The sequence below is a fragment of the Canis lupus genome, chromosome 15, assembly GCF_048164855.1.
Source record: "Canis lupus baileyi chromosome 15, mCanLup2.hap1, whole genome shotgun sequence".
NCBI classification, from domain to species: domain Eukaryota; kingdom Metazoa; phylum Chordata; class Mammalia; order Carnivora; family Canidae; genus Canis; species Canis lupus.
In genome coordinates, this window is record NC_132852.1 from 27,790,093 (window position 1) to 27,816,622 (window position 26,530).

Sequence of the window (26,530 nt, forward strand, 5' to 3'; positions counted from 1 at the left end):
CTTTGGAGGTTATACATAATGCTGTTAGGCTTTTGAGTGAATGTAAGTTTTTATTCCACCTGGGTAAATACCTAGGAGTGGGACTGCTGAGTTGTATGGTACATTTTTAAGAAGCTGTTGAATTGTTTTCCAACCAGCAATGCATGACAGTTATAGTTGTTCCATAGCCTCATCAGTACTTAGTATTATCAGTTTTTTAAATTTTAGCCATTCTGATAGGTATGTAAACTTATCTCATTGTGATTTTAATTTTCATTTTGCCATGACTAATTATATTGAGAATTTTTTCAGGTGCTTAATCACCTTTCATATATCTCCTTCGCATAAGTATCTGTTCAAACGTTTAGACCATTTTTAAAGATTTTATTTATTTATTTATTTATTTATTTATTTATTTATTTATTTAAGAGTGAAGGGGGGGAGTGGCTATGGGTGGGATTTCTTCCTATGTCTAGGATCTCCACACTGGTGTGGACCATGCAATCAAAGGAGTAAACACACTAAAAAAATAAAAAATGGAACTACTAAATGAGCCAGCAATTCCACTACTAGGTATATATCCAAAGGAAATGAAAACAGCATATCAAAAAGATATCTGCAATTCCATGTTAATTGCAGCATTATTCACAATAGCGAGAAATAGAAAGAACCTAAGTGACAATGGATGAATGAATAAAGATATGGCATACATATACAATGGAATATTATTCAGCCATAAGAAATAAAGAAGAAAATCCTGCCATTTAGGACAACATGGATAGATTTTTAGGACATTAAGCTTAGTGAAATAAGCCAGACAGAGAAAAACAAATAGTACATGGTATTACTTACATGTAGAATCTAAAACAAACAAGTCAAATTCATAGAAACAGAGAGTGGTTGCCAGGGCCTGAGGGTCTGGGAGGAAATAAGGAGAGGTTGGTAAAAGAATACAAACTTTCAGCTAAGGACACACAGATCTACCTAAATAGTCAAAATGTATTAAATCTATGTGGCTTGCAAAGGGAGGGGAAAATATCATTAAATGGTGATTTCAGAGGATCTTCTAAGAATCTCTCATAATACTCATTATTATAAGACTCAGGAATATCATTAATATTTTCCTTTATACTTCTCATGCTTTTTTCTTTTTTTCTCATGCTTTTTTCTATGCACAAACACAAACTAGGATATGATATAAGTAATATTTTATAATAATTTTTTCATATGTCATGGAAGTCTTTTCAAATCAATAATGATCTATATTAATCCTTTTTAATGATTGCTCAGTGTATTGTGTGTTAAATGTAATTTATTTATTCAATCCCCTACTTGTAAATATTTAGGTTGTGTGTAGCATCTACATATTACATTTCTTTTTTTTAAAAGATTTTATTTATTTGAGAGAGAGAGAGAGCATATGAACACATGTGTGTGAGCTGGGGTGGGGAGGAGCATGTGGGGAGGAAAAGGGAGAGAATATCGAGTGGATTCTATGCCAAGCTCAGAGGCTGATGAGGGGCTTGATCTCACCACCCTGAGACCATGACCTGAGCTGAAATCAAGAGTTGGATGCTTAACCAACTGAGCCACCCAGGTGCTTCTAGATTTAGTGAATTGTCCCTTTGTGTCCTTTGGCCATTCTTCTTTTTTTTTTTTTAATTTTTTAATTTATTTATGATAGTCACACAGAGAGAGAGAGAGAGGCAGAGACATAGGCGGAGGGAGAAGCAGGCTCCATGCACCGGGAGCCCGACGTGGGATTCGATCCTGGGTCTCCAGGATCGAGCCCTGGGCCAAAGGCAGGCGCCAAACCGCTGCGCCACCCAGGGATCCCATTCTTCTATTGAATTATTGAAAATCACCCTAAATATAAGTGATGTTAAATATATTTAATTAATTTAAAATGTTTAATAATCATGAGCAACCTTCTTTCCTTTCTTCCTCCTTTTCTTTCTTTATAATTTAATGTAAAAAAAACACTATGCAGGTCTGAGCATTGAAAGTGGTTGGAGTTCACACAAGGAAGGCAGCCGAGCAGGGTGACAGCCTGGCAGGCCTTAGAAAAAGTACAGGGGATTTAAGCAATAAGTAAATATATTGAGGATAAGGAGAGCCAGAATTCTCACAGAAGGGAATTTCAAATATGGAAAAGAAAAAAAAAAAAACTCAAATGATCTTTGAGTATTGGATTAGAATTACAGGGATTGATGTGAACTGATGGTTTGGAATACAGGGATGTAGAAACAAGTATATATCTTTATGTACATACAGATGGTCCCCAACTTACAATGGTTCAACTTAATGATTTTTTGACTCTATGATGGTATGAAAGTTATACATATTCAGTCGAAGGTCTATTTTGAATTTTGATCTTTTCCCAGGCTAGGGGTATGTGGTATGATCTTCTCCCACGATGCTAGGCTGTGGCAGTGAGCTGTAGCTCCCAGTCAGCCATGCCGTCATGAGGGTAAACAACTGATACACTTACAAACATTCTGTACCCATACAATCATTCTGTTTTTCATCCTCAGTACAGTATTCAATAAATTATGTAGGATATTGCACACTTTGCTAGGAAATAGGCTTTGTGTTAGATAATTTTGCCCCAACTGTAGGCTAATGTAAGTGTTCTGAGCACATATAAGGGAGACTAGGCTAAAGCTTTGATGTTTGATCAGTTAAATGAATTCAGTTCATTTTTGACTTATGTTATTTTCAACTTACAATGAATTTATTGGGATTTAATACCATTGTGAGTATAGTGTTATTATACATGTATTTTCCTTATGATTTTCTTAATAATATTTTCTTTTCTCTTGCTTACTTTATAGTAAGACTACAGTATGACATACAAAATATGTGTTAGTCAATCATTTATGTTATCACTGAGAATTCTGGCCAACAGTAGGCTATTAGCAGTTACCTTTGAGGAGAGTCAAAAGTTTATACATGGATATTTCCCATTGTACAGAGGAGTTGGTGTCCCTAACCCACATGTTGTTCAAGAGTCAACTGTATATATGAGGGGAAAAAAGTGTGTATGTGCATGTGCGTATACACATTTATATATTCTCTAGCTCTGTCTGCTAAGAGGACCTATGGCAATAAACATACGTAATATCCAGATCTTGGTATCTAAATTCCATTCTCTCTAAAAAGTGGAATGGAATTCCACTTTTGGAATCCTTGTAGAAATGCCTGGTTCTAGGTCTGGAGCATGGAAAATAACAAGATAAATATTCTTGTATTAAAAAGTAAGGAAGTGCTCAGAGACTAATGGGACATATCAAAAGGACACAGGATTTAGCTTGAATGGGGGTTCAAATCTGGGCTAAACATGAGACAATATGGGCATCAAAATAAACAATGATAGGAACAGATTATATCTCTTTGGGTAGAATAGGAATCCATGAGTTCACACTGATATAAATAGACTATGAATAAATACATGGGGAGAAGATAAAAATTTTTCCTTAGAGTGGAAGGCCAACTGATAAGTTTAAAAGGCATGATAGAATTAGAAAATAACCATTTGTTGATCATTACAATTAATTGTTATTAATTAATTATTCAGGCAGGAAGCATCAGTTGATGCTAAAACAGGCAGGTGAAAGTTGGATGAGAACAGGATATTTACACAGCCTCTTAAGTTCCCCACAAAATAGTGATTAATTGTAAGAGGAAAAAGAGTCACTTTATCATTAGATACTACTAACATTGTTTGGGACAAACTGACATCATGTGTTACCTGATAGGAATGCAGTAAGAAAAGCACATCTCCTACTTCTGTGATATACCCGCCAAAAATATGCAACCTTAAACATGAAAGAAGAGACATCAGACAAAACCAGTTCTGCACAATAACTGAGGAACTATTCCAGATTGAAGGAAACCAAAGACATGTAGCTATATATGTATACCCTAGATTGGATCCTTTTGCTTTAAAGGACATTGTGTATTGAGATAGTTGGTGAAACTTGATTACATTTCTGGATGGACAGTATATGGGAATTCTCTGTACTATTCTTGTAATTTTTCCATAAGTTTAAAATTATTTCAAAAGAAAAAGAAAAAAAAAGTTATAAACAGAGGAAAGAAAGAAGAGTGCTGAATTTATAGTCAGATGTGAGAACAGGACAGAATCCTCAAAAAAACTCTTCTTAGTGGTGAATGAGAAAAAAAAAAACCCATAAAGGAAAGGAGAAAAGATTTATATGACTATAAAATATGATTTTTTTCAGTTTGTTAGTGAAAATACTTCAGTGCATAACATTTGTATTAACAAAAATATAGCAGAGGCACCTGAGTGGCTCAGTCAGTCAAGCATCTACCTTTGGCTCAGGATCATGATGTCAGGGTCCTGGGATAGAGCCCCTTGTGGGGCTCCCTGCTCAGCAAGGAGTCCACTTTTTCTTCTCCCTCTGCCCACCCACCACCTGCTCAAGCTCTCTCTCTCATATACATTTTTAAAAAATATTTGTAAAAAAACAATATATAATAGAAATAAATCAATCAGGAAAGGTGACAGACCCGTCAGGTTGATGTGATCATTGTCATTACCTCACAAACAACTGCATAGTGAAAAGCAAGAGTTTATTTATTTTTACATTTATTTATTTACTTGAGAGAAAGAGCACATGAGAAGCATACTCTCCACTGAGCAGGGATCCTGATGTGGGGCTCAATCCCAGGACCTTGGGACCATGACCTGAGCCAAAAGCAGATGCTTATCTCCTGAGCCACCCAGTCGCCCTGAAAAGCAAGAGTTTAAAGTGAAGAAACTGCATGTGTAGTTCAAAATCCAATAAAAATTATAGTACTGAAAAAAAATATATATAGTACTGTGGGCCTGGAGCCAAGAGGACATTCTGAGGATGGGCTTTAGACCTAAATTTAACCATCTGGAACGCTGTCTCTCTCTCTCTTTTTTTTTTTTTTAAGAGTCATACTCAACCTTTTCAAATAACAGAGATACCTTTTAATAGGAAGTCTGTATTTCATCATAAAGATGGAAGAAGTACACCATGCCCTTGGCTGAGTACTCACCCGAGAAGCAGGTTCTATTTTGACATTGCATCACATGTTGTAGAAACATTGCTTATGGCAAATTTATTTTATGTGGTCATGTGCAAGCAAATCAATCAAGGAGCTTACAGACTGGCAACTTATGTCCTAACTTATGCTCATACTTCTGTTAAAATGAATATGTGCAGTCTCTCATAGGATCTTGACAGCAGCTCTTGGTCAGAGGTAAACCATCACCACTAGTCCAATTTTACAAATAAGGAAACCACATGTAAGCAAAATGAAGTGCCTTTCCCAAAGTTGATACCTAACAAGGGGCAGAGCTTGGGCTCAACATAGATACCTTGTCTTGAAATTTGCTGGAATTTCCATGACATCAGTCTCACCCGAAGAAACACAAATCAACACTAAGGTGTAAGTCCGTGATCTCAAATCATTTGTTCATATTTTATCACCTATAACTAAAAAAGCTCATGTCTTCAGTAATAGCTCCTATAAAGAACTCATTTATAATTCATTTCTAAACTCTATTATTGAAAGTATCAACAAGTGTTTAAAGCATTTGTTAGTGATTATGTTATAGAAGCTGAAGCATAAAGCTATTTCTGTAACCTCCACATAGACACTCCTCCATATTTCTTCACTGGCTGTGGTACTGTTCAAATTGACATTCAAGATGCAGACAAAATTTGTCGAATCAGATCAGGTTATTGGTTGTAGTCCAGAACCTGTGACAGCACGTCTGATTATCTCCAGTCAGCCAAAAATCAAGACCAGTGCTCAGAAAATAAGTTCCAGACATTTTCTAAACAAATAATGCTTTAAAAAAAAAAAAAAAAAAAAAAAAAACATTTTCTAGAATGCTTAACTGGTAGTGGCATCAAACTTGAAAGACCATTCAGTGGATTTGCATCATGGCTTAAGAAAAGAATCATCTAGCCAAGTCTGCCTATAATGATTTTCACATGCTTTAAATAGGTATAAGCAGATATAATGGAAGTGTCAGATGAGACTATTTCCCTAGTTAGTCTTTAAAAGTCAATAAGCAGAAGCAACTGGGTGGCTTGGTTGGTTGGGTGTCTGACTCTTGATTTCTGCTCCGGTCATGATTTCAGGAAGATGAGATAGAGTCCCAAGGAAGGTTTTGCACTGGGTGTGGAACCTGCTTATGATTCTCTCCCTGCCCCTCCCCTGGTGCCCACTCACCCCCAACTCTTGCTCTCTGTCTCTCTCTCAAAAAAGCCAATACATATTCCAGCAAAATTCATATACTTGCTCATCTTTTTTTAAAAAAAGATTTTATTTACTTATTCATGAGAGACACAGAAAGAGGCACAGAGACACAGGCAGAGGGAGAAGCAGGCTTCATGCAGGGAGCCCAATGTGGGACTCAATTCCGGAATTCCAGGATCATGCCCTGAGCCAAAGGTAGCCGCTCAACCGCTGAGCCACCTGGGCGTCCCCACTCTTGTTTTTGTTTGTTTGTTTGTTTGTTGTTTTTTAAAGGTGGTGAAGTAAGGAAGTGAATTAGAGACTATTATTTATTTAAAAACCATTCATTCTACAAATATTTATCCACTATGTACCTGGCACACAATCTAAGTGAATGTATCATTTTCTTATGCTAATAATGGAAATTAAGTAAGTTTTGGCTAACATACCAGTGGCAATACCAAGCATACCTGAGCATACTTGAAACCCCAAATACTGGTTGTTTTAGAACATTTTTTTTAGATCAACTAAGGCACTTTCAGAAATATTCATGCCACGGACGCCTGGGTGGCTCAGCGGTTGAGCATCTGCCTTTGGCTCAGGGCGTGATCCTGGAGTCCGGGATCTAGTCCCACATCAGGCTTCTTGTGGGGAGCCTGCTTCTCCCTCTGCCTGTCTCTCTCTCTCTCTCTCTCTCTCTCTCTGTCATGAATAAATAAATAAAATCTTAAGAAAAAAGAAATATTCATGCCAAATGCAATAGATAAAATTCTCTTAAGTAATTTTATCAGAATTAAATTAAACAGTGTCATTAATGTTTAGAGATGTTGTAAAGAGTGAGATGATTATGCCTGGAAAAAAAATGGGGGAACTAGATGGAAAAGCGGTGGTTGAGAGTAGAGGATGGAGGAAATGGACGCTGGAGTGGAAGAAGCAAAAAGACCTAAAGGAATAGAAAGCTAACTGTAAACCTGGTCACATCACTTGTTCACTCAAAAACCTTCAAATGCTAAGACCACCACCGATGGTCTTCTACCAAATAGCTGTTACTCTTCCCTTCCCTCCTTGCAAATAGAAGTTACTATCACAAAGGGTGAAAATGCCAGATACTACACAGTTTCCCAACATTTAGTCCAGCTATGTGATTCCCTGTGACTGGGTTCTGGCTAATGAGAACTGGGGAATTCCAATAGAAGATTCTGGAAAAGACTTTCTTCTCTATTTGCACAGACTCTACCTACCTTTTCCAGGCCATTGAATATAACTGTGTAAGGATGTGATGCTTGGAATTGCTGCAGTTTTATGGGGGCTAGAAGAGGAGATATCATGGGACCATAAGAAGGGGTGTCAAATACATTGAGAATGGCAGAGTGAAAAGATGAACCAACCCAAGAACCACACTTCTCATTATGTGAAATATTAAAAAGTTTTCCCTGTTTAAGTACTTCCCTTTTATTTATTTTTATTTTAAAAATATTTATTTATGTATTTATTCATGAGAAACATAGAGAGAGGCAGAGACATAGGCAAAGGAAGAAGCAGGCTCCTGCAGGGAGCCTGATGTGGGACTCGATCTGAGGACCCCGGAATCACTACCTGAGCCGAAGGTAGATGCTCAACCACTGAGCCACCCAGGTGTCCTTGTTTAAGTCCCTTTTAGTCAAGTTTTTTGTTGCTACCTGTAGCTGAAAACATTCTAATGAATATACTTTATTATTGCCTTAGATAAAGCTGAAATTATTTCCTATAACTTATAAAGGTTTTAAAATCTGAATAATCTGGCACCTTTACCTTTCTAAGCTAGTCTCTCACTTTTGTATTCTTCCTTTTTTTTTTTTTTTTTTTTAAGTTTATTTACCATCTTTAGTAATCTCAATACCCAACATGGGGCTTGAACTCATGATCCTGGAGATCAAGAGTCACATGTTCTTCTGACTGAGCCAGCCAGGCACTCCTCTTCATTTTTTTTTTTTTTTTTTAATTCTAGTCAAACGTCCTCTCTCTTCTTCTCAAGCTAGTTTCTAGTGGAACCTTTTCCACTCCTACCATTCCTGCTTTACTGCTTACCTATTAGGACTTGGTGAAATGTCACATCCTCCTAGAAGCCTCTACTTATTGACCACCCAGAGTATGCAGTTGCCACATTTATGATGTCCCTAGATATCTGAACTTCCATAGTTAGAGCACATATTCCACTTTATCATAACTGCTTAAAAAATTGGCTAATGCAAGTCGGGTTTGTGTCTCTCTTGTTTATTACTGAATCTTAAGAATCTACATGGCACCTAGCAATCATATCTGTGGAACACATGAATGGGGTGCAGGATATTAGAAGCAAAATAATTTCAAATATAAATTAGAAAAGGCAAACATCTGATTAGAAAAATGCACAAAGACATGATGGGCAAATGGCTATAAATAGATGAAAAGATGGTCAGCTGCTGTAACAATCAAGAAACACAAAATAAAAGAATAATATTTCAGGGTGCCTGGCTGGCTATTGGTAGAGCATGAGACTCTTGATCTTGGGTTCATGAGTTCAAGCCTCATGTTGGGCGTAGAACTTATTTAAAAACAAATAAATAGGGATCCCTGGGTGGCGCAGCGGTTTGGCGCCTGCCTTTGGCCCAGGGCGCGATCCTGGAGACCCGGGATCGAGTCCCACATCGGGCTCCCGGTGCATGGAGCCTGCTTCTCCCTCTGCCTGTGTCTCTGCCTCTCTCTCTCTCTCTGTGACTATCATAAATAAATAAAAACTTAAAAAATAAAAAATAAATAAATAATGATGTGCCTGGGTGGTTCAATCCGTTGAGCATCAGACTCTTGATTTCAGCTTAGGTCATGACTCAGGGTAGTGAGATTGAGCCCTACGTTGGGCTCTGTGCTGAGCGTGAAACCTGCTTAGCGTTCTGTCTCCCTCTGCTTCTCCCCCACTCACATGTGCTCTCTCTCTTGCTTAGATAAATAAGTAAACAAACAAATGTACAAAAAAAGTAATATTTTTCACCTGTAGATTGGCAAAATGGACAAAGGTTTCTCCCATTTTGGAAAGGCTGCAGTGAAATAGGTACTCTCATATACATTGTAGGAGCAAGTGTAAATTGTATAAGCTTTCTAACCATAAATATCAACACTTAAACTCACCTACCATCTAACCTAGTACTTTATTGAGAATGTATTATAAGAAAATAATCGGGCAATGTACAAAGATGTTTGTACATGGATGTTCACCACAGCATTGCTTAACACTAAAAAACTGTAAGCAGCTTAAATGGACTCCCATACAGAACTTGGGCACGCACACTGGAATTCTACAAAGCTTTAAAAAAGATGAGATGGCAGCCTCCGTGGCCCAGCGGTTTAGCGCCGCCTTCAGTCCAGGGCATGATCCTGGAATCCTGGAGACCTGGGATCGAGTCCCACACCAGGTTCCTTTCATTGAGCCTGCTTCTCCCTCTGCCTGTGTCTCTGCCTCTCTCTCTGTGTGTCTCTCATGAATAAATAAATAAAATCTTTAAAAAATAAAATAAATAAAATAAATAAAAATGGAAAAACTGAGCTGTCTCAATATGGATAAATGTTCATAAGACATGTTCAATTCAAAAAGCAAGTATAGAGTATTATTAAATAACAATGCCATTTAAAATACATGTTAAATATCAAATTTAAAACCATTAAACCAATTGATAAATCGGTTGAAACAAATCATCCAAAGAACACCTTGGACCAAGATGAACATATCCAGCCACTAGTTTTGAATCTTTTCAATCAGAGAATGTTCACTTTACATTCACAACAATCAATCATACTAAAAAAAGGCACAAGTTGTAAAGTGAGCCACTTAGGGTAAAATGATGGCAATGGTTAGGATTACTGGGACCTGAAATTTACACACACACACACAAAGATCTGGTTTGCAACTTTATAGTCACCAATGTTTATCTCACCGAATTAGTCTTATTTTTTGCCTCTTAAAAATTTATGGATTTATTATACTTTAGCTGATTTGATAAGATTCTTCTCATATGAAGAGAAATAAACTAATAAAAATGAAGAAATGCTTGTTTTTCTTTTTCCTGTTGGATAGTCCCAAAAAGAAGGGAGAAATTTAAGATGTTAACTGAAAAATAAAATGTAGGGAAAAAAAAGAGGAATCTGGGTGCAAACCACATCTTCCATCAAGCTTCCAGGTAAGAGCCCCATTTTCACTGTCATCTGTGAGGTGCCAGCTGGTGTCAAGCCTTGGGTCTTTGGGGGATTCCTCAGTGTATGGTTGCTTCTCAGTTTTTTCCCATCAGACTTAGGATTGAGCTTCTCGGTATTTATCTATAGGCTTTGAGGCTACCCAAACTGGCTGCTGTTTTCTTTCATTCTCTTTATCCTTATTAGTTTATGCCTTAAAATAATGACGATGACAACAACAAATACTTTTCATGTTTCTATGAGAGATTTTGGAACACAGTGGATAGAAATGTGTAGGGGCGCCTGGGTGGCTCAGTAGATTAAGCATTGGATTTGGGATTTCAGCTCAAGTCAAGATCTCAGGTTCCTGGGATGGAGCCCTATGGCAGACTCTGCAGTCAGCACGGAGTCCTGGAGAGTCTCTCCCTCTGCCCCTCCTCACACACACACACACACACACACACATACACAAACACACGTACTCTAATCTAAAATAAATAAATCTTAAAAAAGAAAAAGAAAAGAAATGCGTATGTGTAGCTTGCCATCTTAAAACAATAAAATGTGACAATCCATGTAAAATTTGGATCACGGTCCCCTGGTCAATGCTTTCAACTGCTAGTATTTATATTAGTGGGCTTGTTCTCTTATATCTGACTACTTGGTCTATTTTCTGGCAAGTCTTTCTCCTTGTCCTGTCTCAGCATAAATATTTCCAAAGATTCTACTCTCTGAAGCTAAAACTCACTTATGATTTCAATTTGGATGGTGCCCAAATATATACATTATCTCCTATTTCTTCTGGCTGATCATTTTCCAACCATTAGCGTAATTCTGACACTAACAAATCTCATATGCCTGATACTGAGCTCTGTATCTATCCATACAACCAGGTCTTCTCCTTTGAATATCTCTTTTTCTTTTTTTCTTTCTTTTTGGAATTGGCATCACCAAATCCTTGAAGTCTTAAAACCTGGCTGTTAGTTCAAATGCCTTATATTCCTTTACCCTCTACATTCAATCATTTGTCAAATTATGTAGCTTCCCCTTTGGGAATGGCTTTCATTTCCACATCCTTTTTACTGCTTGTCTAGTGGAAAAAAAATATACGTTATTCAAATCTACTTCATTAGCCATTAAGATCTCTTTCTAAAGGGCAATTCTTAATGATGACCTAATGAAGTCCTCAGCCTTACCTTCTAACCCTCACTTACGGTCTCTCCACATTCCAGACAAGTTAGACTACAGTAGACATTAAAAAATGTTAAATTTAGCATTTGACCTTTGATTGTTTATAAGTGACTTTCCAAAAGGCTGGAGGCATTGCTAATTATTATTTTCCTGAAGCACAACTTCAAGTTACATATGCTATAAAGTTGGTGACAGGAAAAGTCACTTAATTATAAGAGTGCCTTGCCATCTGCCCCACAGCCACACCTCACTCTGGCCTTATTGATTTCTATTTATCCTCATTGTAGTCAGCAAATTTTATTAAAGTTCTGAGGGACTATCTATATTTTTCCACTTTACTGTTTCCCAGAAGGAAGAGTCTTATGCTAGGAATGGCATTTGTGATTTTTGTTTTATAGATAGAGCTCTTGCATCAGGGGTTACTCTCCTTGCTTATCCTTGAGAATGCCCAGGGCTTTCTGGTTTCCAGAGCCTTGCTTTCTTGTTCCCTATGCCAGTGATTTCATTATATGTTGCTACATAAGTAACCTCCCTCAAACCCGGTGGCTTAAAAGGATAATCATTAATTTGCTCAGAAGAGTGTTTACAGTTTGGTCAGGATTCTGACATAACAGCTTGTCTCTGTTTCATGTGGTGTCAGCTGGGGTGGCTCAGGAGGGAGGACCTACCTCCAAGATGGCTCACTAATAAGGCTGGCTGCTGGTGCTGGCTGTTGCAGGGAGCTCAGATGAAGCTGTGGGTGGTGGGGTTTGGGGAGATGGCTAGGGCTTGACTTTCTCCCATGTAGGCCTCTCCAGGTAGCTGCTTGGGATTTCTCATTACATGAAAGACAGGTTCCAAGAGGAAGGAGGCAGAAACTGCCAGAATTTTCTAGTGCCTGGGCTCAGAGCTCCCAGAATGTCATTTCCTCCACACTCTATTCATCAAAGCAGAAACAGGCCCAGCTCAGATTCAAGGGGAGGGCACATAAGCTATAACTCTTGATGGCAAGAGGGGCATGCACATACAAAAAGGTGAAATTATGGGGGGGGGAGGGCTGTGTTTGAAGACTAGCTATGCCATTTACCTAGTAGCCACAGCAATACATGTCCCCCACCCCAATGTGAAAAATACATTTATCTCCTCTCCAAAGTTATGAAAATATCCATCCTATTGTGAACATCAGTTCACAGTCTAGGACAGGGGTGAGCTAACCACAGCCTGAGGTCCAAACCCGACTTGTGGACTACTTTTGTACAGCCCCTGTGATAAGAATGGTTTTATATTTTTAAAGGGTTATAAAAAAACAAAACCAAGAAAATGTGAGAACAATTATAAACATGACCTGCAAAGCCTCAAATATTTACTATCTGGTCCCATACAGAAAAGGTTTGCCAACCTCTGGTCTAAACCATGAGCTTCTAAACGGGGTCTAAGGGCAGATGTGGCTCCTTGAGTGTCATTCCTTTACTATGGCTCCTCAGACATGGATCCTCTTGATCTGAAGACCAGTGAACTAAAGAGACAAAGTATATGTTTCTCTCACACACCCAACATCTAATGGTAAGGTAGGGACAGAAAACCAATAATAGACACCCCCATTCAAAAAGGGAATGAAACAAGATGGACATGGAAAGTGGCCCATAGCAATTCTGAAATCAGACTGGGCAAATGATGTCAGTTCCTTTTTTTTTTTTTTTTTAAGATTTATGTATTTATTTATTTTATATATAGAGAGAAAGAGAGTGAGCAGGGAGAGGAGCAGAGGGGGAGAGGGACAAGCAGACTCCACTCTCAGCACAGAGCCTGATGCAGGGCTTGATCTCATGACCCTGAGATCATTACCTGAGCTAAAACCAAGAGTTGGATGCTTACTCACCTGAGCTACCCAGTTCCTTAATTTGGCCCACTCCTTCTCTTTGGAAATGATTTTCAGGGGCTTTTTGCTCCATCTCAGTCATCTCCCCTTTTGGAAACAGCCCATAATTGCAGATGAGTAGCTTCCTCAACCTGCTTTCTGCCTGTGAAATTGAAGCTCCAGAGGCCTCTTTTCATCACACACAGCCTCTTTGGCTGTGCAAACTAGTCAAAATCCCTTAAAAGCCATAGGTTTCTTATACTTCAGGTTTTTTTTTTTTAATTTTTTTTATTTATTTATGATAGGCACGCAGTGAGAGAGAGAGAGAGAGGCAGAGACACAGGCAGAGAGAGAGGCAGGTTCCATGCACCTGGAGCCCGACGTGGGATTCGATCCCGGATCTCCAGGATCGCGCCCTGGGCCAAAGGCAGGCGCCAAACCGCTGCGCCACCCAGGGATCCCTATACTTCAGGTTTTAATCAACTCCTTTTGGGAGAAGCCATACTCCCATTTCTTTCCATGGGAGGCCCTTCTCTGCATTGAGTCAGTGTGAGATTTTGTGGGCAATACCATCCAGATTCTTAGAAGCTCTGCTATCTAGCTGAGAGGATCTATGAGGTACCACCTTAAATCTTTCTGAGTTATCAGTTTATCTATTGTTGCATACCAAGTTATCCAAACAGAATGGCTTAAGATAGCAATCTGTCATTATTTCACAGTTTCTGTTGGTGAGAAATCCAAGGTTCTGCTTAGTGGGGTCCCTTTGCCTCAAGGTCTCTCTCAAAGGCTGGAACCAAGGTGTCAGCTCAGGCTACCATAACAAAATAACCTAGTTTTGGATAGTTCTTGGGAAGTCCAAGATCAAATTGCCAGCCATTTTTGTTCTTGGCGAGGGACTTCTTCCTGGCTTGTAGATGGCTACCTTTGCAGTGTATCCTCATATGGTAGAAAGCAGAAACCCTGATGCCTCTGTATCTCTTAGAAGGGCACGAATCCCAACCTAGGGGTTCTACCCTCATGACCTCATCTAAACTTAATTACCTCCCAAAGGCTCTAACACCATCACACTAGAGATAAGGGCTTCATACTATGAATACAAACATTCAATCCATAAGAGGTCTCCTTTAAGACTGTGCTTAGGGAAGATCCACTTCCAAGTTTGCTCACATGGTTGTTGGCAGGATTCAGTCCCTTGTGAGTTGTTGGACTGAAAGTACCATTTCCTTGCTGGCACTTGGATGGAAGCCTCCACTGCTCCTTGTCACATGGACCTCTCTGTAGGGCCACCGGTATCATAGTAGCTGGCTTCCACCAAAGGCAGTAAGTGACAGAGCAAAGAGAGGGTGTGTAAAAAGAGAGCCATGGTGTCCCTGTAATCTAATCTTGAAAGTGATATCCATCACTTTTGCCATACTCTATGTATTACACAAGGGCTTGAATACCAGGAAGTGGGCATCTTTGGGGGCCATGGTAGAGGTTGTCTACCACAGGCTCTTCCAGCTATACTTTTGTCTTGAACTTCACCTAAGGCCATATTTTCCCTGATAGCACCCTGGATCTGACCTTGTCCCTAAAGCCATTTCTATTTTTGAGAGTTTTGTCCTCTGGAGAAGCTAGGAATAACAGTTTTATTTCATACCCAGCAAGTCCTGGCTTCTTTATGCGTCCTCTAAATTCAGATTGAAAATAGAACAATTCCCTTTTGGGGGGGCTCATCTCACTTCTCTTGTACTATATCATAAGCATCTGAAAGAAATTCTTCAACCTTTTTAACACCTATCCAGATATGTCCTTAGCCAGATCCACATGTTCATTCGGTATCTTTTCTATCTTTCATGTAAACGGCAAGCTAGTTTAGCTAACTGTTTTTCCAACAGATAAATGGAGTCCCCCTCTCTCCAGCCTGTAATAACAATACTCACTGCCCCCTTAGTCATGCTCTTCACTAGTAGACTCCTCAAAGTTTTCCCAGCTTCCATCTTATACCTGGTCCAAAGCCACTGCCACATGTTCTAGGTTTCTATACACTGGGACCTCACCTCTAGGTATGCATTACGTTTCAGTTCTCTATTGCTATATAAGAAAACGGCCTAAAACTTAGTGTTTTAAAACAATAGCATTCACTTTTTTGCTAACAATTTTGCAGTTTGGGCATGACTCTGAGAGCAGCTCATGTCTCTTCCGTGTGGCGTCAGCTGGGGCAGCTCCACTAGGGCTGGAGTATCCACTTCCAACAGAACTCACTCAGAAGGCTGGCAATTGGTACCAGCTGTCTGCCGAGAGCTCAGCTGGAGCTGTGAGTCTGGGACCTAATTCTCTTCCACGTGGACCTCTCCACGTGGCTGCATGGGCTTCCACAGATGATTAGAGGGAAGTGATTGCATCTCACAACTATTTAGGGGGTAAAAATCAAGAGGACGTTGCACAACGATGTGAGTTACTTCATGGTACTGAACTGTGCACTGCAGAACGGTAAATACAGTGCTTTGGGTTTTTTTTTTAAGCCACAAAACCTAATAAATAAAATCAGAGGAGGATGTTGATGGCCTAGAGATGGGTGGGGCTGGAGAGACAGATGTCAAAGAGGACAAAACCCCCCAAAATAGCCTCTGGCCCTGAGACCTTTCTGGGTTGAGTAAAGGATGAAGCATTAACAGGTAGTCATAACAGGTAGTCACAACGCATAGTAGATACTTTAGCTTTGTGCTGCAGGGCTAACACAGGTACCAAAGCCATGCCATGCAAACTACCTTAGAATAGAGCTTTAATGTCTGCAATTCCCAGAGACAAACACTGAGAATGTCATTATAGGTTTGGGTTTTTTGTTGTTTTTAAAGACGTTATTTATTTATTCATGAGAGACACACAGAGAGAGGCAGAGACATAGGCAGAGGGAGAAGCAGGCTCCCTGGGGGGAGCCCGGATGTGGGACTCAATCCCTAGACCCCAGGATTACTCATGACCTGAGCCAAAGGCAGATGCTTAACCACTGAGCCACCCAGGTGCCCCTAGGTTTGAGCTTTCTTAAAGCAAGCCTCCAAACGAATACTGCCAGAGAAACAGAGATAAGTAATAAAACTACAGGTGCATACAATATTCCCCCTTTCAAGCATGTGACCTTTTAGGCTAGAAGCAGTATGGTCAAGTGGTGGGCAGGGAGAAAGCAGATGTTTCATGGTCATTAACCCTATTTTTCTAGGATGTAAAAATCCCTTTGTTGCTTTATAAGGAGTAGTCTGGAAACTAGTGCTACTGAGATCTTACTTTTGAAACTTTCTTTCTTTAAAGTAGCAAACAGGTCATAAAGATCATTTATATCCTGAATGATTTCTTTTACTGAGGTTTTATAAACAGCTAAAGTCTATTTACAGATTTCCAGTGGGTTTGTTGGTAATGTATAGCCTTGTTTTCTTCAAAGTAAGCCTACACCATTTTTCATGGAAAGGACAGAAAACGGAGTCCCTCTTTTCATGGTGTATTTACCCTCCTCCTTATATACTTTTCTGAAAACACCTTGAATTTCATGCTCATCACTGATACATATCCTAGTCCTCCCTGCTGTATTGTTAACTGTCTGGTATGTTAGGTGACTGAGTGGTGCAATTTTCTTTTCTTTTTTTTTTTTTTAAGATTTTTTTATTTGTTTATGAGAGACTCGGAGAGAGAGGCAGAGACATAGACAGAAGGAGAAGCAGGCAGGGGAGCTGATGCGGGACTTGATCCCAGGACCCCAGGATCATGACCTGAGCCAAAAACAGATGCTCAACCACTGAGCCATCCAAATACCTGCAATTTTATTTATTTTTGAAATCTCATCAGTTGTCTCATTCTGAGCAAGCTCTCTATCTAGGTGGGTCTCCCCTGCAAAATAATGCCTAAAGACTACTACCATGAATCTGCCTAGTGTCCTTGTGGTGGCTCCCTATGCTGAGACACTTCCACTTATTCAGTCCCTCCTGCAGGGGCTTTGTAAAGATGTGATGTCATTCAAGGCTGAAAATCAATCTCTGATAAGACTGTGTTCATTTATTCAAAAATATTCACCGAGAGCCTACTATGTGTTAGGCACTGTCTAGATATTGGGGACACAACGATCAAATCAGACAAAGATCTTCTTCTAGCCCTTATTTTTTTTTTTATGCCAGATGTCTTTGACTTTTAACAATGGACAAAGTGCTGGCAAAAGAATCAGGTTCTACATTTGGAATTAGGCCACATTTCCCTGGACGGAGGTAGCAGCAGCATCCTGGAATCATACAGCACCTTCCACCGACTCGTAAGTGGAGTCTGACTGGAATCATCAATGACTAGATCAACTGTCACTTTTCTTGGGCCTTTGCCAGGCTCCAGCAAGACAATATCTTTCTGTGGAGTGTATTCAGTACCTGGCAATGGCCCAGGAGGGCAAAGGGCCTGTGTTTATTGGTGGCGCAGGGGCCCAAGACCACCACGCAGCCATTGCTCAGGAACACATTGCCCCCTCGTGGTTCTTTACGTAATTGAGGGAGGGACTGGGATTGGAAAGGCTCTCCAAATTTCCAGATTAATCGTGGTGGCCTTTGCCTCTTCTGAACTTCCATTGCAAGTTCAACAGTTTCTTGGTTTATTTTCATCCAGGATACGCTTTCCTCCCATCCCCCCCACAGAGGCACATGACATCCTGACAGCAATTAAACCTATTTATCAAAAGCTTCAGACTTCCCCCACCCCCAACCCAAGAAAACCCCAGTAAGTGAATGCAAGAATTACCACTCTGTTTTTCTTCACAACGCTCGTCACACAAGTATTTTCTCTGCTTTCTGCAATTTGAACCAGGATCGCTGATCATGTGGCCATGGAGTTGTTTTGGGTGTCTCGTCTCCACAACACCAGTTAAAACTCCCTAGAAGCAGGAGCCTTATCTTCACCCCCACCTCCACCCCACCCCCAGCAGCACTTAAACCAGTACAGGGTGAAGAATGTCTGGCGGGGAGGGGGGAGAGCAGAGAAAGATAAACAGTGAAGCGAGCAAATAAATAGAAGTTGTGATTGGTATTGTGCTGGAAAGGAACAGCATGTCGTGTGAGAGAATTCCTGGGCGTGGGAAGTGAGGGAGAATCTTCTGATAGAGGCCCTTTTAAATTTATGTGTTTATGATACAGGAATGGAGAAGCTCTCTATGGCCCCGGGAAAATGGAAATTTCCTTAATAATAATGCTAGTTTCCCTGTTCTGTAAACTTACACCGGGCAGGAATGAGTGCTGGGTGCTCTAGCTCTACCAACCTATAATCTCCTCTAATTACAACCCCCCTGGGAGGTAACTATAACTACTCCCATTTCGCAGGTGAGGAAACGGAACCCAGGCAGTCCTCTGGCGCGTGGTGCTTAAACAGGTACTGGGTGCCCCCCTCCCAGAATGCTGAGCCCTTTTTCTTCCTTAAGGGGCTTTGACCCTCCGAAGATCATCTGGGTTGGCCTCCAGCTCGGCTCGCCGTGAGCAACAGTCACTTAGCCAACAAGTATTTATTGAGTGCCTACTGTATACCCGGTAGCGTATTTAACTAGCCGTGGGATTATCAAGGTAAACAAGGACACGGTGAGGCTGGCGTTGCGTTGTGGGGAGGCTCCCCCGGAAGGGTGAGGGAGGCAGGCAGGTAAGCAATTCCAGGACGGTCTGCTGAGGGCCGAGAGAGGGGCCTGAGCAGAGGGGGGCGCGAAGCCTAGCAGAGGGCGAAGGCCGGGGCTGAGAGCCTGGGAGGGCCCGGCGTGGGAGGTGGGTTTGAAGCTGCGCCCTGGAAACGCCGGCCCCGAGCCGGCTGCCCCCGGACCTCGCTCGTTCTCTCGCATCCTGTCATTTCGAGCTGCCAAGTAGGAAGGGAGGAAATAGGTCTGAGCCGGTGCTGCAGAGGCAGGGCAGGCTGAGCGACGGGGGCGCGATCCCCACGGCGGTAGCCCACGGCGCGTCCCGGGCGTCGCGCGGGCCCGGCCCGGCGCCCCGAAGCCCCTCTCCAAGCGGGCGCGCACCGCCGCGCGAGCTCGCCAGCTCCGGGGGCCCCCGGGGGCCGGGGAAGCGGGAGGACCTGGCCTCCCTCCCTCGTCCGCCTCGGCCCCTGCCCTCCGACCTCCCGCCGAGTCGGGGGGCTGGGGTCGGCCGCTTCCGCCCGCCGCCCCCCGCCCCTCCCCGGCGCGCGCCATCCGGCCGCGGGCGGCCCCTCCTCCCGAGGGGGGCTTCTGCGTCCCGCGTCCCGTCCCTCCGGGCTGAAGCCGGCAGCCCACGTCTAGGGAGGGCGGAGGGAGGAGGGGGAGGAGGAGGAGGGGGAGGGGGAGGAGAGAGGGGAGGGAGGAGGGCGAGAGAAAGGGAGCTGCTTGGATCCCGTACTTCTCAGAGCCTGCCTGGAGCGCGCACTCAGCGGCTCTCCGGGTCCCAGCGTCCCAGCCGCGCCCCGCACCTCCTCCTCCTCCTCCTCCTCCTCCTCCTCGGGTCTGGGCACCCCTCGCCCCCTCCCTCCGGCCCCCGCCAGGCTCGGGCAGCGGCCGCCCCCAGCCCCGACGCGGCCACATCCCCAACTCTCTGGGCTCCCTCCTGGGACGCGCGCCCGCGCCCCATCCTTTCTTCCTTCCTTCCTTCCTTCCCTCGCGCCCGCCCGCCCGCGCTCTCCAGGTCTCCCTCCCGGTCCCGATTGTCTCCGTCCCCGCCGGCCCGCGCCTCGCCCTGCCCCGTGTCTCCCGCGCACTTCCTGGGTCGCCTCGCCTCGCCTCGCCTCGCCGCGGAGCCCGAGCCGCCGCTGCCCCGGCTCCAGCCCCCGCAGCCCGCGGCGCCCGCCCGAGGGAGCCCCGGCGCCCGGGGAAGGGACAAGCGGGCGAGCGCGCCCTCGCCCCAGCCCCGCGCCCCAGCCCTGCCCGGCGAGGAAGGACCGGGAAGATGAACAACGGCGGCAAAGCCGAGAAGGAGAACACCCCGAGCGAGGCCAACCTTCAGGAGGAAGAGGTACCGGGGGGCTCGCTGCGGCGGGGGCACGACCTGGGCGCCGCAGTCCGGGGTCTGGGCACGGCCCTCGCCGCGACCTGTGGCCCCGGGCCGGGGGGGGGGGCGGGGGCGGGGGGGGTCTCTTCGCAGAGCGCGTTTCTAAAGTTGCGTAACTTTGAGGACTTTTCGGAGTTTGCTAAGTATAATGCTCAGCTTTGTCTGCGTGGGATTTTAAAAGCGGAATCGAGAGCTGACTCCCGGGTGACCTCCGGTTCCTGGGACCCAGAGGGTCGGGACCGAGTCTGCGACCGGGGCTGGGAGTGGGGGGTGTTTGTGCGTGCGGCGTGAGGAAGGAAGGAACTCGGGGAAAGTTCTCGGCGGGGAGACACCTTCAGTTCCCTGCCCCCTCCCCCTCCCTTTTCAGTGTTAAAAGTTCTCGGTGAGATCTCTTTCCAGCTGAGGCATTCTGGATTAATAGATAACTCATCAGCTGCATTCTTCTCTGATGAGTCAAAGACCTCGAATCTGGGTGATTAGGGTTTGTAAATTTTAGGGGCGATGCGGCTGGGGTGGGGTGGGGGAAGCCGAATAAAAGAGTTTGAGAGTTTACAACTCGCCAAGAGATCATCTTGGCTGTTTTAATAGCACTTTGACTCCTGAGCGTGAATTTTATGTGGTGCGTCCGTAACAAAGTTAAAAACGTTGCGGCGGCGGAGCGTTCCTTGGGGTAGAAACCCCATTTATCCGTGGGAGGGAACACCTGAACGGACGGTTTCAGAATTTTGTAGTTAGGATATTTGTGGTATTCTTTCAAGTGGCTTTGTTCCTGCAGGTATGTTACCTGGAGTCCAAGAAACAGTACATGTTTCGCCTGCTTTTTAAGTTCTCCCATAGCTGAGTTCTTAAACGTCCTAAAAAGAGCTTGAGTGTGTATGTGCAAGGAAGTATGCACCTAGATAGTAGGACTTGTGAGGCATTATTTAGAGGGATTGTATTCCAGCATATAAGGCTAACAGAATGGCAAACTAATTCTAAAGCGGTCAAGATGTTGAGATTATTCTGGAGATAATCTGTTGCGTGCAAACTAAGATTCCGATAGTGAAACCAAACGTTGGGGGAGGATTTAATTAGTACTGTGAGACCTCGGCACATAGTCCACTTGTGAAAAGGGAACTATTTATATGAAGATGGAAGGACCTAAGACCATGTAAGTCCATGCAAAACACAAGATTTTACTTCTAGCACGTTTGTATGGGGCAACCCGCCTGACTTGCAGTAAGCTGAAAATTGCCTTCACACCTGAAGATAATTGCGCATTTTATTATAAACTAATTTGAAAAAGGTTATTTACATGCTAGTTCTTTACAACCACTGACATGCCTCTTTTCAAAGAGGGGGGAGACCTGAATTGCAAGTTCCACTTTTGGTCTTGTTCTTACTGGCTGCTTTGCTATTTATTTTCCCTACCCTTGAGATAACATGTAAAAAAATGACAAGTGTGCTCCTTTAAGGACTTGTTATACTTAACTAATTCACCTAACACACCAATTGCTTCAGAAACCTTTTTATTTTACTTAAATGGGCAATCTATTTATTTCTAAGGGTAAGAATGTATTGTGTGAAACCATCTTTTTCTGCTTGCCTAGTTGAGAACACTTGTAAATGGAAAAAGTTAATCAGGCAAACCAGAAGCTTTTTTTTTTTTTTTTCTTTTTTTTGCTTTTGTAGGTAGCAAAAGAGGTGTACGCGTTCCAAAACCATAACCTACTTAACTTGATACAATTAGAGAAAAATCACATTTCTTTTACTTAACCCATCTCAGCCTCATAGCCCCCAGGACTGGTGGTGTCGGCCCTGGTCCTGGGTCCCCTTAATGTGTGAAGCTTTCCATTGGAGTTGGAAGTACAGTTACTGCTTCTTAACCTGTTCTGTTGCCCTGACAATGTTCCTCTTCCGGAGGGAATGGCATGTGGCTCTGTGGTGTATCAGTTTTGGCAAGACAGCTCTTTTAAAGGTAAGAGGACAGGAAGATTTGAGAACCCACGTCGTGTAAGAGGTAGAGGATAAAGACAGATACACCACGAAGAGAGAGGGTTTATAATGTTAAAGATTCAGGAAAAGAAAGGAAATAGGCCTGGAGTGATCCAGGTAGTTTTCCTCTAATTCCCTGTTTTGAGTATGTTTTTTTTTTTTTTTTTGATAAACTCTAACCTCTTTTTTTTTTTTTTCTTCTTCTAACTCTGAAAGCCACAAGTAAAATAAATATGGTATCTGGTGAGTCCCCATTAATGTACTCAGCATCATACAAAACCACTGCACTGGACCCTTTCCCTGCCCACCCAGTGATCAGCAATTTGTTCTCAAACACATTTAAAAGCTTTGGCTGAGGACTCCAGTAAACAGAACACACACATATAAAATGTATATACACATAATGACAGAAAAATGTGTTTTGTTGTAGTTTCTGGTGGCCATTGAGCTGACTTGGAAAAACAAGTCCAATCATCATTAAGAGAAAATAGTTTATTTCCTAGAACATCAGGGCAATTTAGGCTTTCTCTACCACTTCATAGAATCTGAGGGTTTTTTTTTTCCTCTATTTTTAAAAAATAGGTTCCTTTTATCTTCCAGTACATTTTAGCCCTGTTTGAGAGCTTTTAAAGGTTACTCTGAAATAATTGATACTGAAACACTTATTTGGTTCCAACTGTACAAACTGAACAGTCCAGGATTTAGAATTTCTGCAGCTTTTTGGGGGTTGGATGTTTGAGAACTTGGACAGGACATAGACTTCTGCTTTGGAGAGTATTTAAAGCTTTGAGGAAAAATTTTTAAGATTTGACTAGTTAACTGTAAGAGATAATACATCTGGCTTTCTAGCTTGTAGTGTGCTATACATGTGTGTTTCTCTGCAAGATGTCCCTTTAAAGAAAAACCAGTTGTCAGAATCTTACTGGGATCTGAGATTTATAGGGCTTATGTATAGGGTGTTAGATAATTTCTAACATCATTTTAGTTGATAAAATCCTAGAATTTTTCATCTAACTTTGGACTAGTCAGTATCCTCTTTAAATGCTTTTGGCAGTTTATACTGAACCAGACTTTATTAATATTAATATGTATATAACAGACTTGTTGAGATTTACATATCGACTTTTTCTATCTGGGAGTAGATAGAAAATTATTTTTGGTTACTTATTTTTCAAAATAGATTTTTTTTTTATTTGAAAGGAGATATGTAGTTTGGCTTTGTCTTTACTTTTATCCAGGTCATTGAGTATTTTTCAGGTTGATCACAAATCCTTTCTAAGAGGTGTTTTATTATGTTGAAGCACGAATGGTAAATAGCAACTTTTCCTTAAATTGACTTGAGCCTTTTTGTACTTAAAACTGGAAAAGCAAAAAAACTTGGCATTGTTGGAATATTGACTGAAAAGATGTTTGGCAGATGTTGGGCAAGAATCATGTAAAGTTGATTCTTTACAAGCTAATACAAATCTTTACCTCCCTTTTCTTTTAAAGTGCTTAGTGGGGCGCCTGGCTGGCTCAGTTGAAAGACCATATGACTTTTGATCTCAGGGTCATGAGTTTGAGCCCCTCAAACCCAATCTCAATTGGGTTAGAGATAACTGAAAAATAAAAAATCCTGAAAAAATGCTTCATAATCTTGCTCCAATATTGGGGTCAAGAAGAAAACGGTTTCCTCCAATTGGCCCACAGAAAGGGTACCAGGTCCTTTTGATGTGGCAACCTCAGATTTTTCACTTGGGCGTTAAGTTTAATCTACCTTATGACTTGGGCAGAGTACAGAAAGTTCTATATGGCTCAACCATGTCTGGAGTCTGTTATTCCAAATTAAATCTAACACAACAAAACTATTTTGGCCTTGGTGATAGTGTTTTAAAAAGAAGGCACAGTAACTTCTTAGTGAGATGTAAAAGAGCACTGCAAATAAGGCATGTGCTCCTAAGCTGTTTTTCCAGCAGCGGTTTTAAAATTTCGCTCATGAACCCTTGTGCTCTTGTGCAGTCTGTTTCCCATGGCATTTGTTGGATGGATTGTTTGGTAGGGTAGGAGTTCTTTTTTGCAGTTGCTTTCATATGGTTTTTGTGGGTTCATATTAATTTGTGCTTGGAGGACAGAGTTCAGTGTCGGTGATGGGCAAGAAAGTGGGCACTTAGAACACCAGAGTCCTCCAGAAGGCTGCATTAATTTGTGTCACCTTGCAGTACCTATGGCAAAATATGTTCATGAATTAGTTACTTCTGATCGTGAACATTCATAAAGATTGTCTTACCAGGGAAATTGCTAAGTAAATCATGGTTATGATTTCTGAAGGAGAATAGTAGGCAGCCATGAAAAGCCATGTTTTTAAGATCTATATGTATTTGTTTTTTTTTTTTTTTTGTTTTTTTGTTTTGTTATTGGCTTAAAGCAACAGAAATGCATTCTCTCACAATTCTGGAGGCTAGAAATGTAGAATCAAGGTGTCTACATTGCCACGCTGCCTCTGAAAGCTGTATGTGAGAATCTGACCTTTTCTTCCCAGCTTCTGACAACATTTTAATTGAGTGCATAATTGTCAATGTTATGACATTAAATGAAAACAGATTTAAGGGGGCAGCCCGGGTGGCTCAGCGGTTTAGTGCCGCCTTCAGTCCAGGGCCTGATCCTGGAATCCTGGGATCGAGTCCCACATCAGGCTCCCTGCATGGAGCCCGCTTCTCCCTCTGCCTGTGTCTCTGCCTCTCTCTCTCTCTGTGTCTCTCATGAATTAAAAAACAAAACAAAAAAACCCCCAAAAAACAGATTAAGAGTTCTATGTGATGCCAATTCTTAAACAACAACAAAAAAAACCCTAAATGGGTTAAAAGTTTTTATTGATCTATATTTTTTATTTGTAATTTATCTGGTATATTACAGATAATTTTTATTAATATATATATATTAGCCATTTGGGGTTAAAAATTATCTGGTAGGTTACAGATAATTTTAACTTTCCAGTGCTTTTCTGTGCTTTCTAAATTTTCTAAAATAAACATGTGAATAAAATGGTAAAAAAACAAACCCTACAACAACCCGAATGTCTTTCTCTTTATTCGGGAGAGGAAGAGACATAAAGCAGAAGGAGAAACAGGCTCTCTGCAGGGAGAGCCAAAGGCAGATGCTCAACCACTGAGCCACCCAGGCGTCCCTCTCTGAGTATTTCATGAAATTTCTTTGCCATATCTGTAGAAGTCCTAAAACCATTAGGTTGGTCTCGCTTCATTTTGCTTACAAGCCTTGTTGCAGGAACCAGGACTCTTCTGTTCTTTAGCCTTTCCTCTTCCTAATGTTAATCACTTTCCTGGCTCATTCTAGTGCTCTTTAGCTGCTTACCTTGTTCTGATGTGCTTTCTCAATGCATCCTTCTACCATACTGCTCTGTCCTCTGGTGGGTCCTTCCCTGATCTGTTCTCTGTACAACAAAGCCCAAACTTGACATCAAGATTGCCTTAATTGTACCCCTTGCTCTGTACACCATTGGCTTCAACCATCTTTTCCCTCTTGATCTAACTTGAGCTAGATCCTTTCTAAAGCCTCCTTTCAAGGCAGGAGCCAAGTTTCAGCGTAAGTTGTTCAGGCTCCTGTCACCCGAAGGTATCCTCCCAAAAAAGATGGTTGTCCTCAGAATCCCAGTAGAAGTTGCTTTGTTCATTTAACTCCCGGATCATTACCTTCTGTCTGTGTGTCTATGTGTCTGTGTGTGTGTCTGTCTTTCTCTTTTTTAAAGATTTTACTTATTCGTGAGAGATAGAGGCAGAGACCTAGGCAGAGGGAGAAGCAGGCTTCCCTGCAGGGAACCTGATGCGGGACTCAGTCCCAGGACCCCAGGATCGGGACCTGAGCCCAAGGCAGACGCTCAACCACTGAGCCAGCCACCCAAGTTGCCCCCGTTATCTTCTTTCATGTAACTTTTTTTTTTTTTTAAAGATCGATGCCATCTTATCACAGTATTCCCAACACTCCTACCCAAAGGTAGTACTCCAGTACCAGGTGAGTACCACACACACTTACACATATTTACCTGTATTATTCTTTATAAACACATAATTTGTAAACACAAAATACCCCCCTTTAAATATTTATTCATGAGAGCGTGCACGTGTGCGTA

The 26,530-nt window shown here is 42.0% G+C and overlaps 2 protein-coding genes across 42 annotated transcripts in view; one reads left to right on the plus strand and one right to left on the minus strand.

The window, feature by feature from the left end:
• LOC140604785 (uncharacterized) overlaps nt 1-26,530 on the minus strand; it is a 196,918-nt gene that overhangs the window by 130,980 nt on the left and 39,408 nt on the right. The window contains exon 4 of one of the 6 annotated variants that reach the window (XM_072776330.1): nt 4,604-4,734. The exons of the other annotated variants lie outside the window; for them this stretch is intronic. Within the exon in view, the coding sequence (XP_072632431.1) occupies nt 4,664-4,734 (71 nt within the window). The 3' untranslated portion in view covers nt 4,604-4,663. Of the gene's footprint in view, nt 1-4,603; nt 4,735-26,530 lie in introns of those variants that run through there. 6 annotated transcript variants of the gene reach the window in all.
• Nucleotides 18,474-26,530, plus strand: part of RBPMS (RNA binding protein, mRNA processing factor) — a 173,209-nt gene continuing 165,152 nt past the window's right edge. For 4 of the 36 annotated variants that reach the window (XM_072776274.1, XM_072776275.1, XM_072776273.1 and 1 more), the window contains exons 1-2: nt 19,763-20,397; nt 26,350-26,412. In XM_072776274.1, coding sequence (XP_072632375.1) covers nt 20,332-20,397; nt 26,350-26,412 — 129 coding nt within the window. In that variant the 5' untranslated portion in view covers nt 19,763-20,331. Of the gene's footprint in view, nt 18,803-18,851; nt 18,991-19,740; nt 20,398-20,803; nt 20,906-26,349; nt 26,413-26,530 lie in introns of those variants that run through there. The other 32 variants (XM_072776281.1, XM_072776311.1, XM_072776325.1 and 29 more) reach the window with 28 other exon arrangements.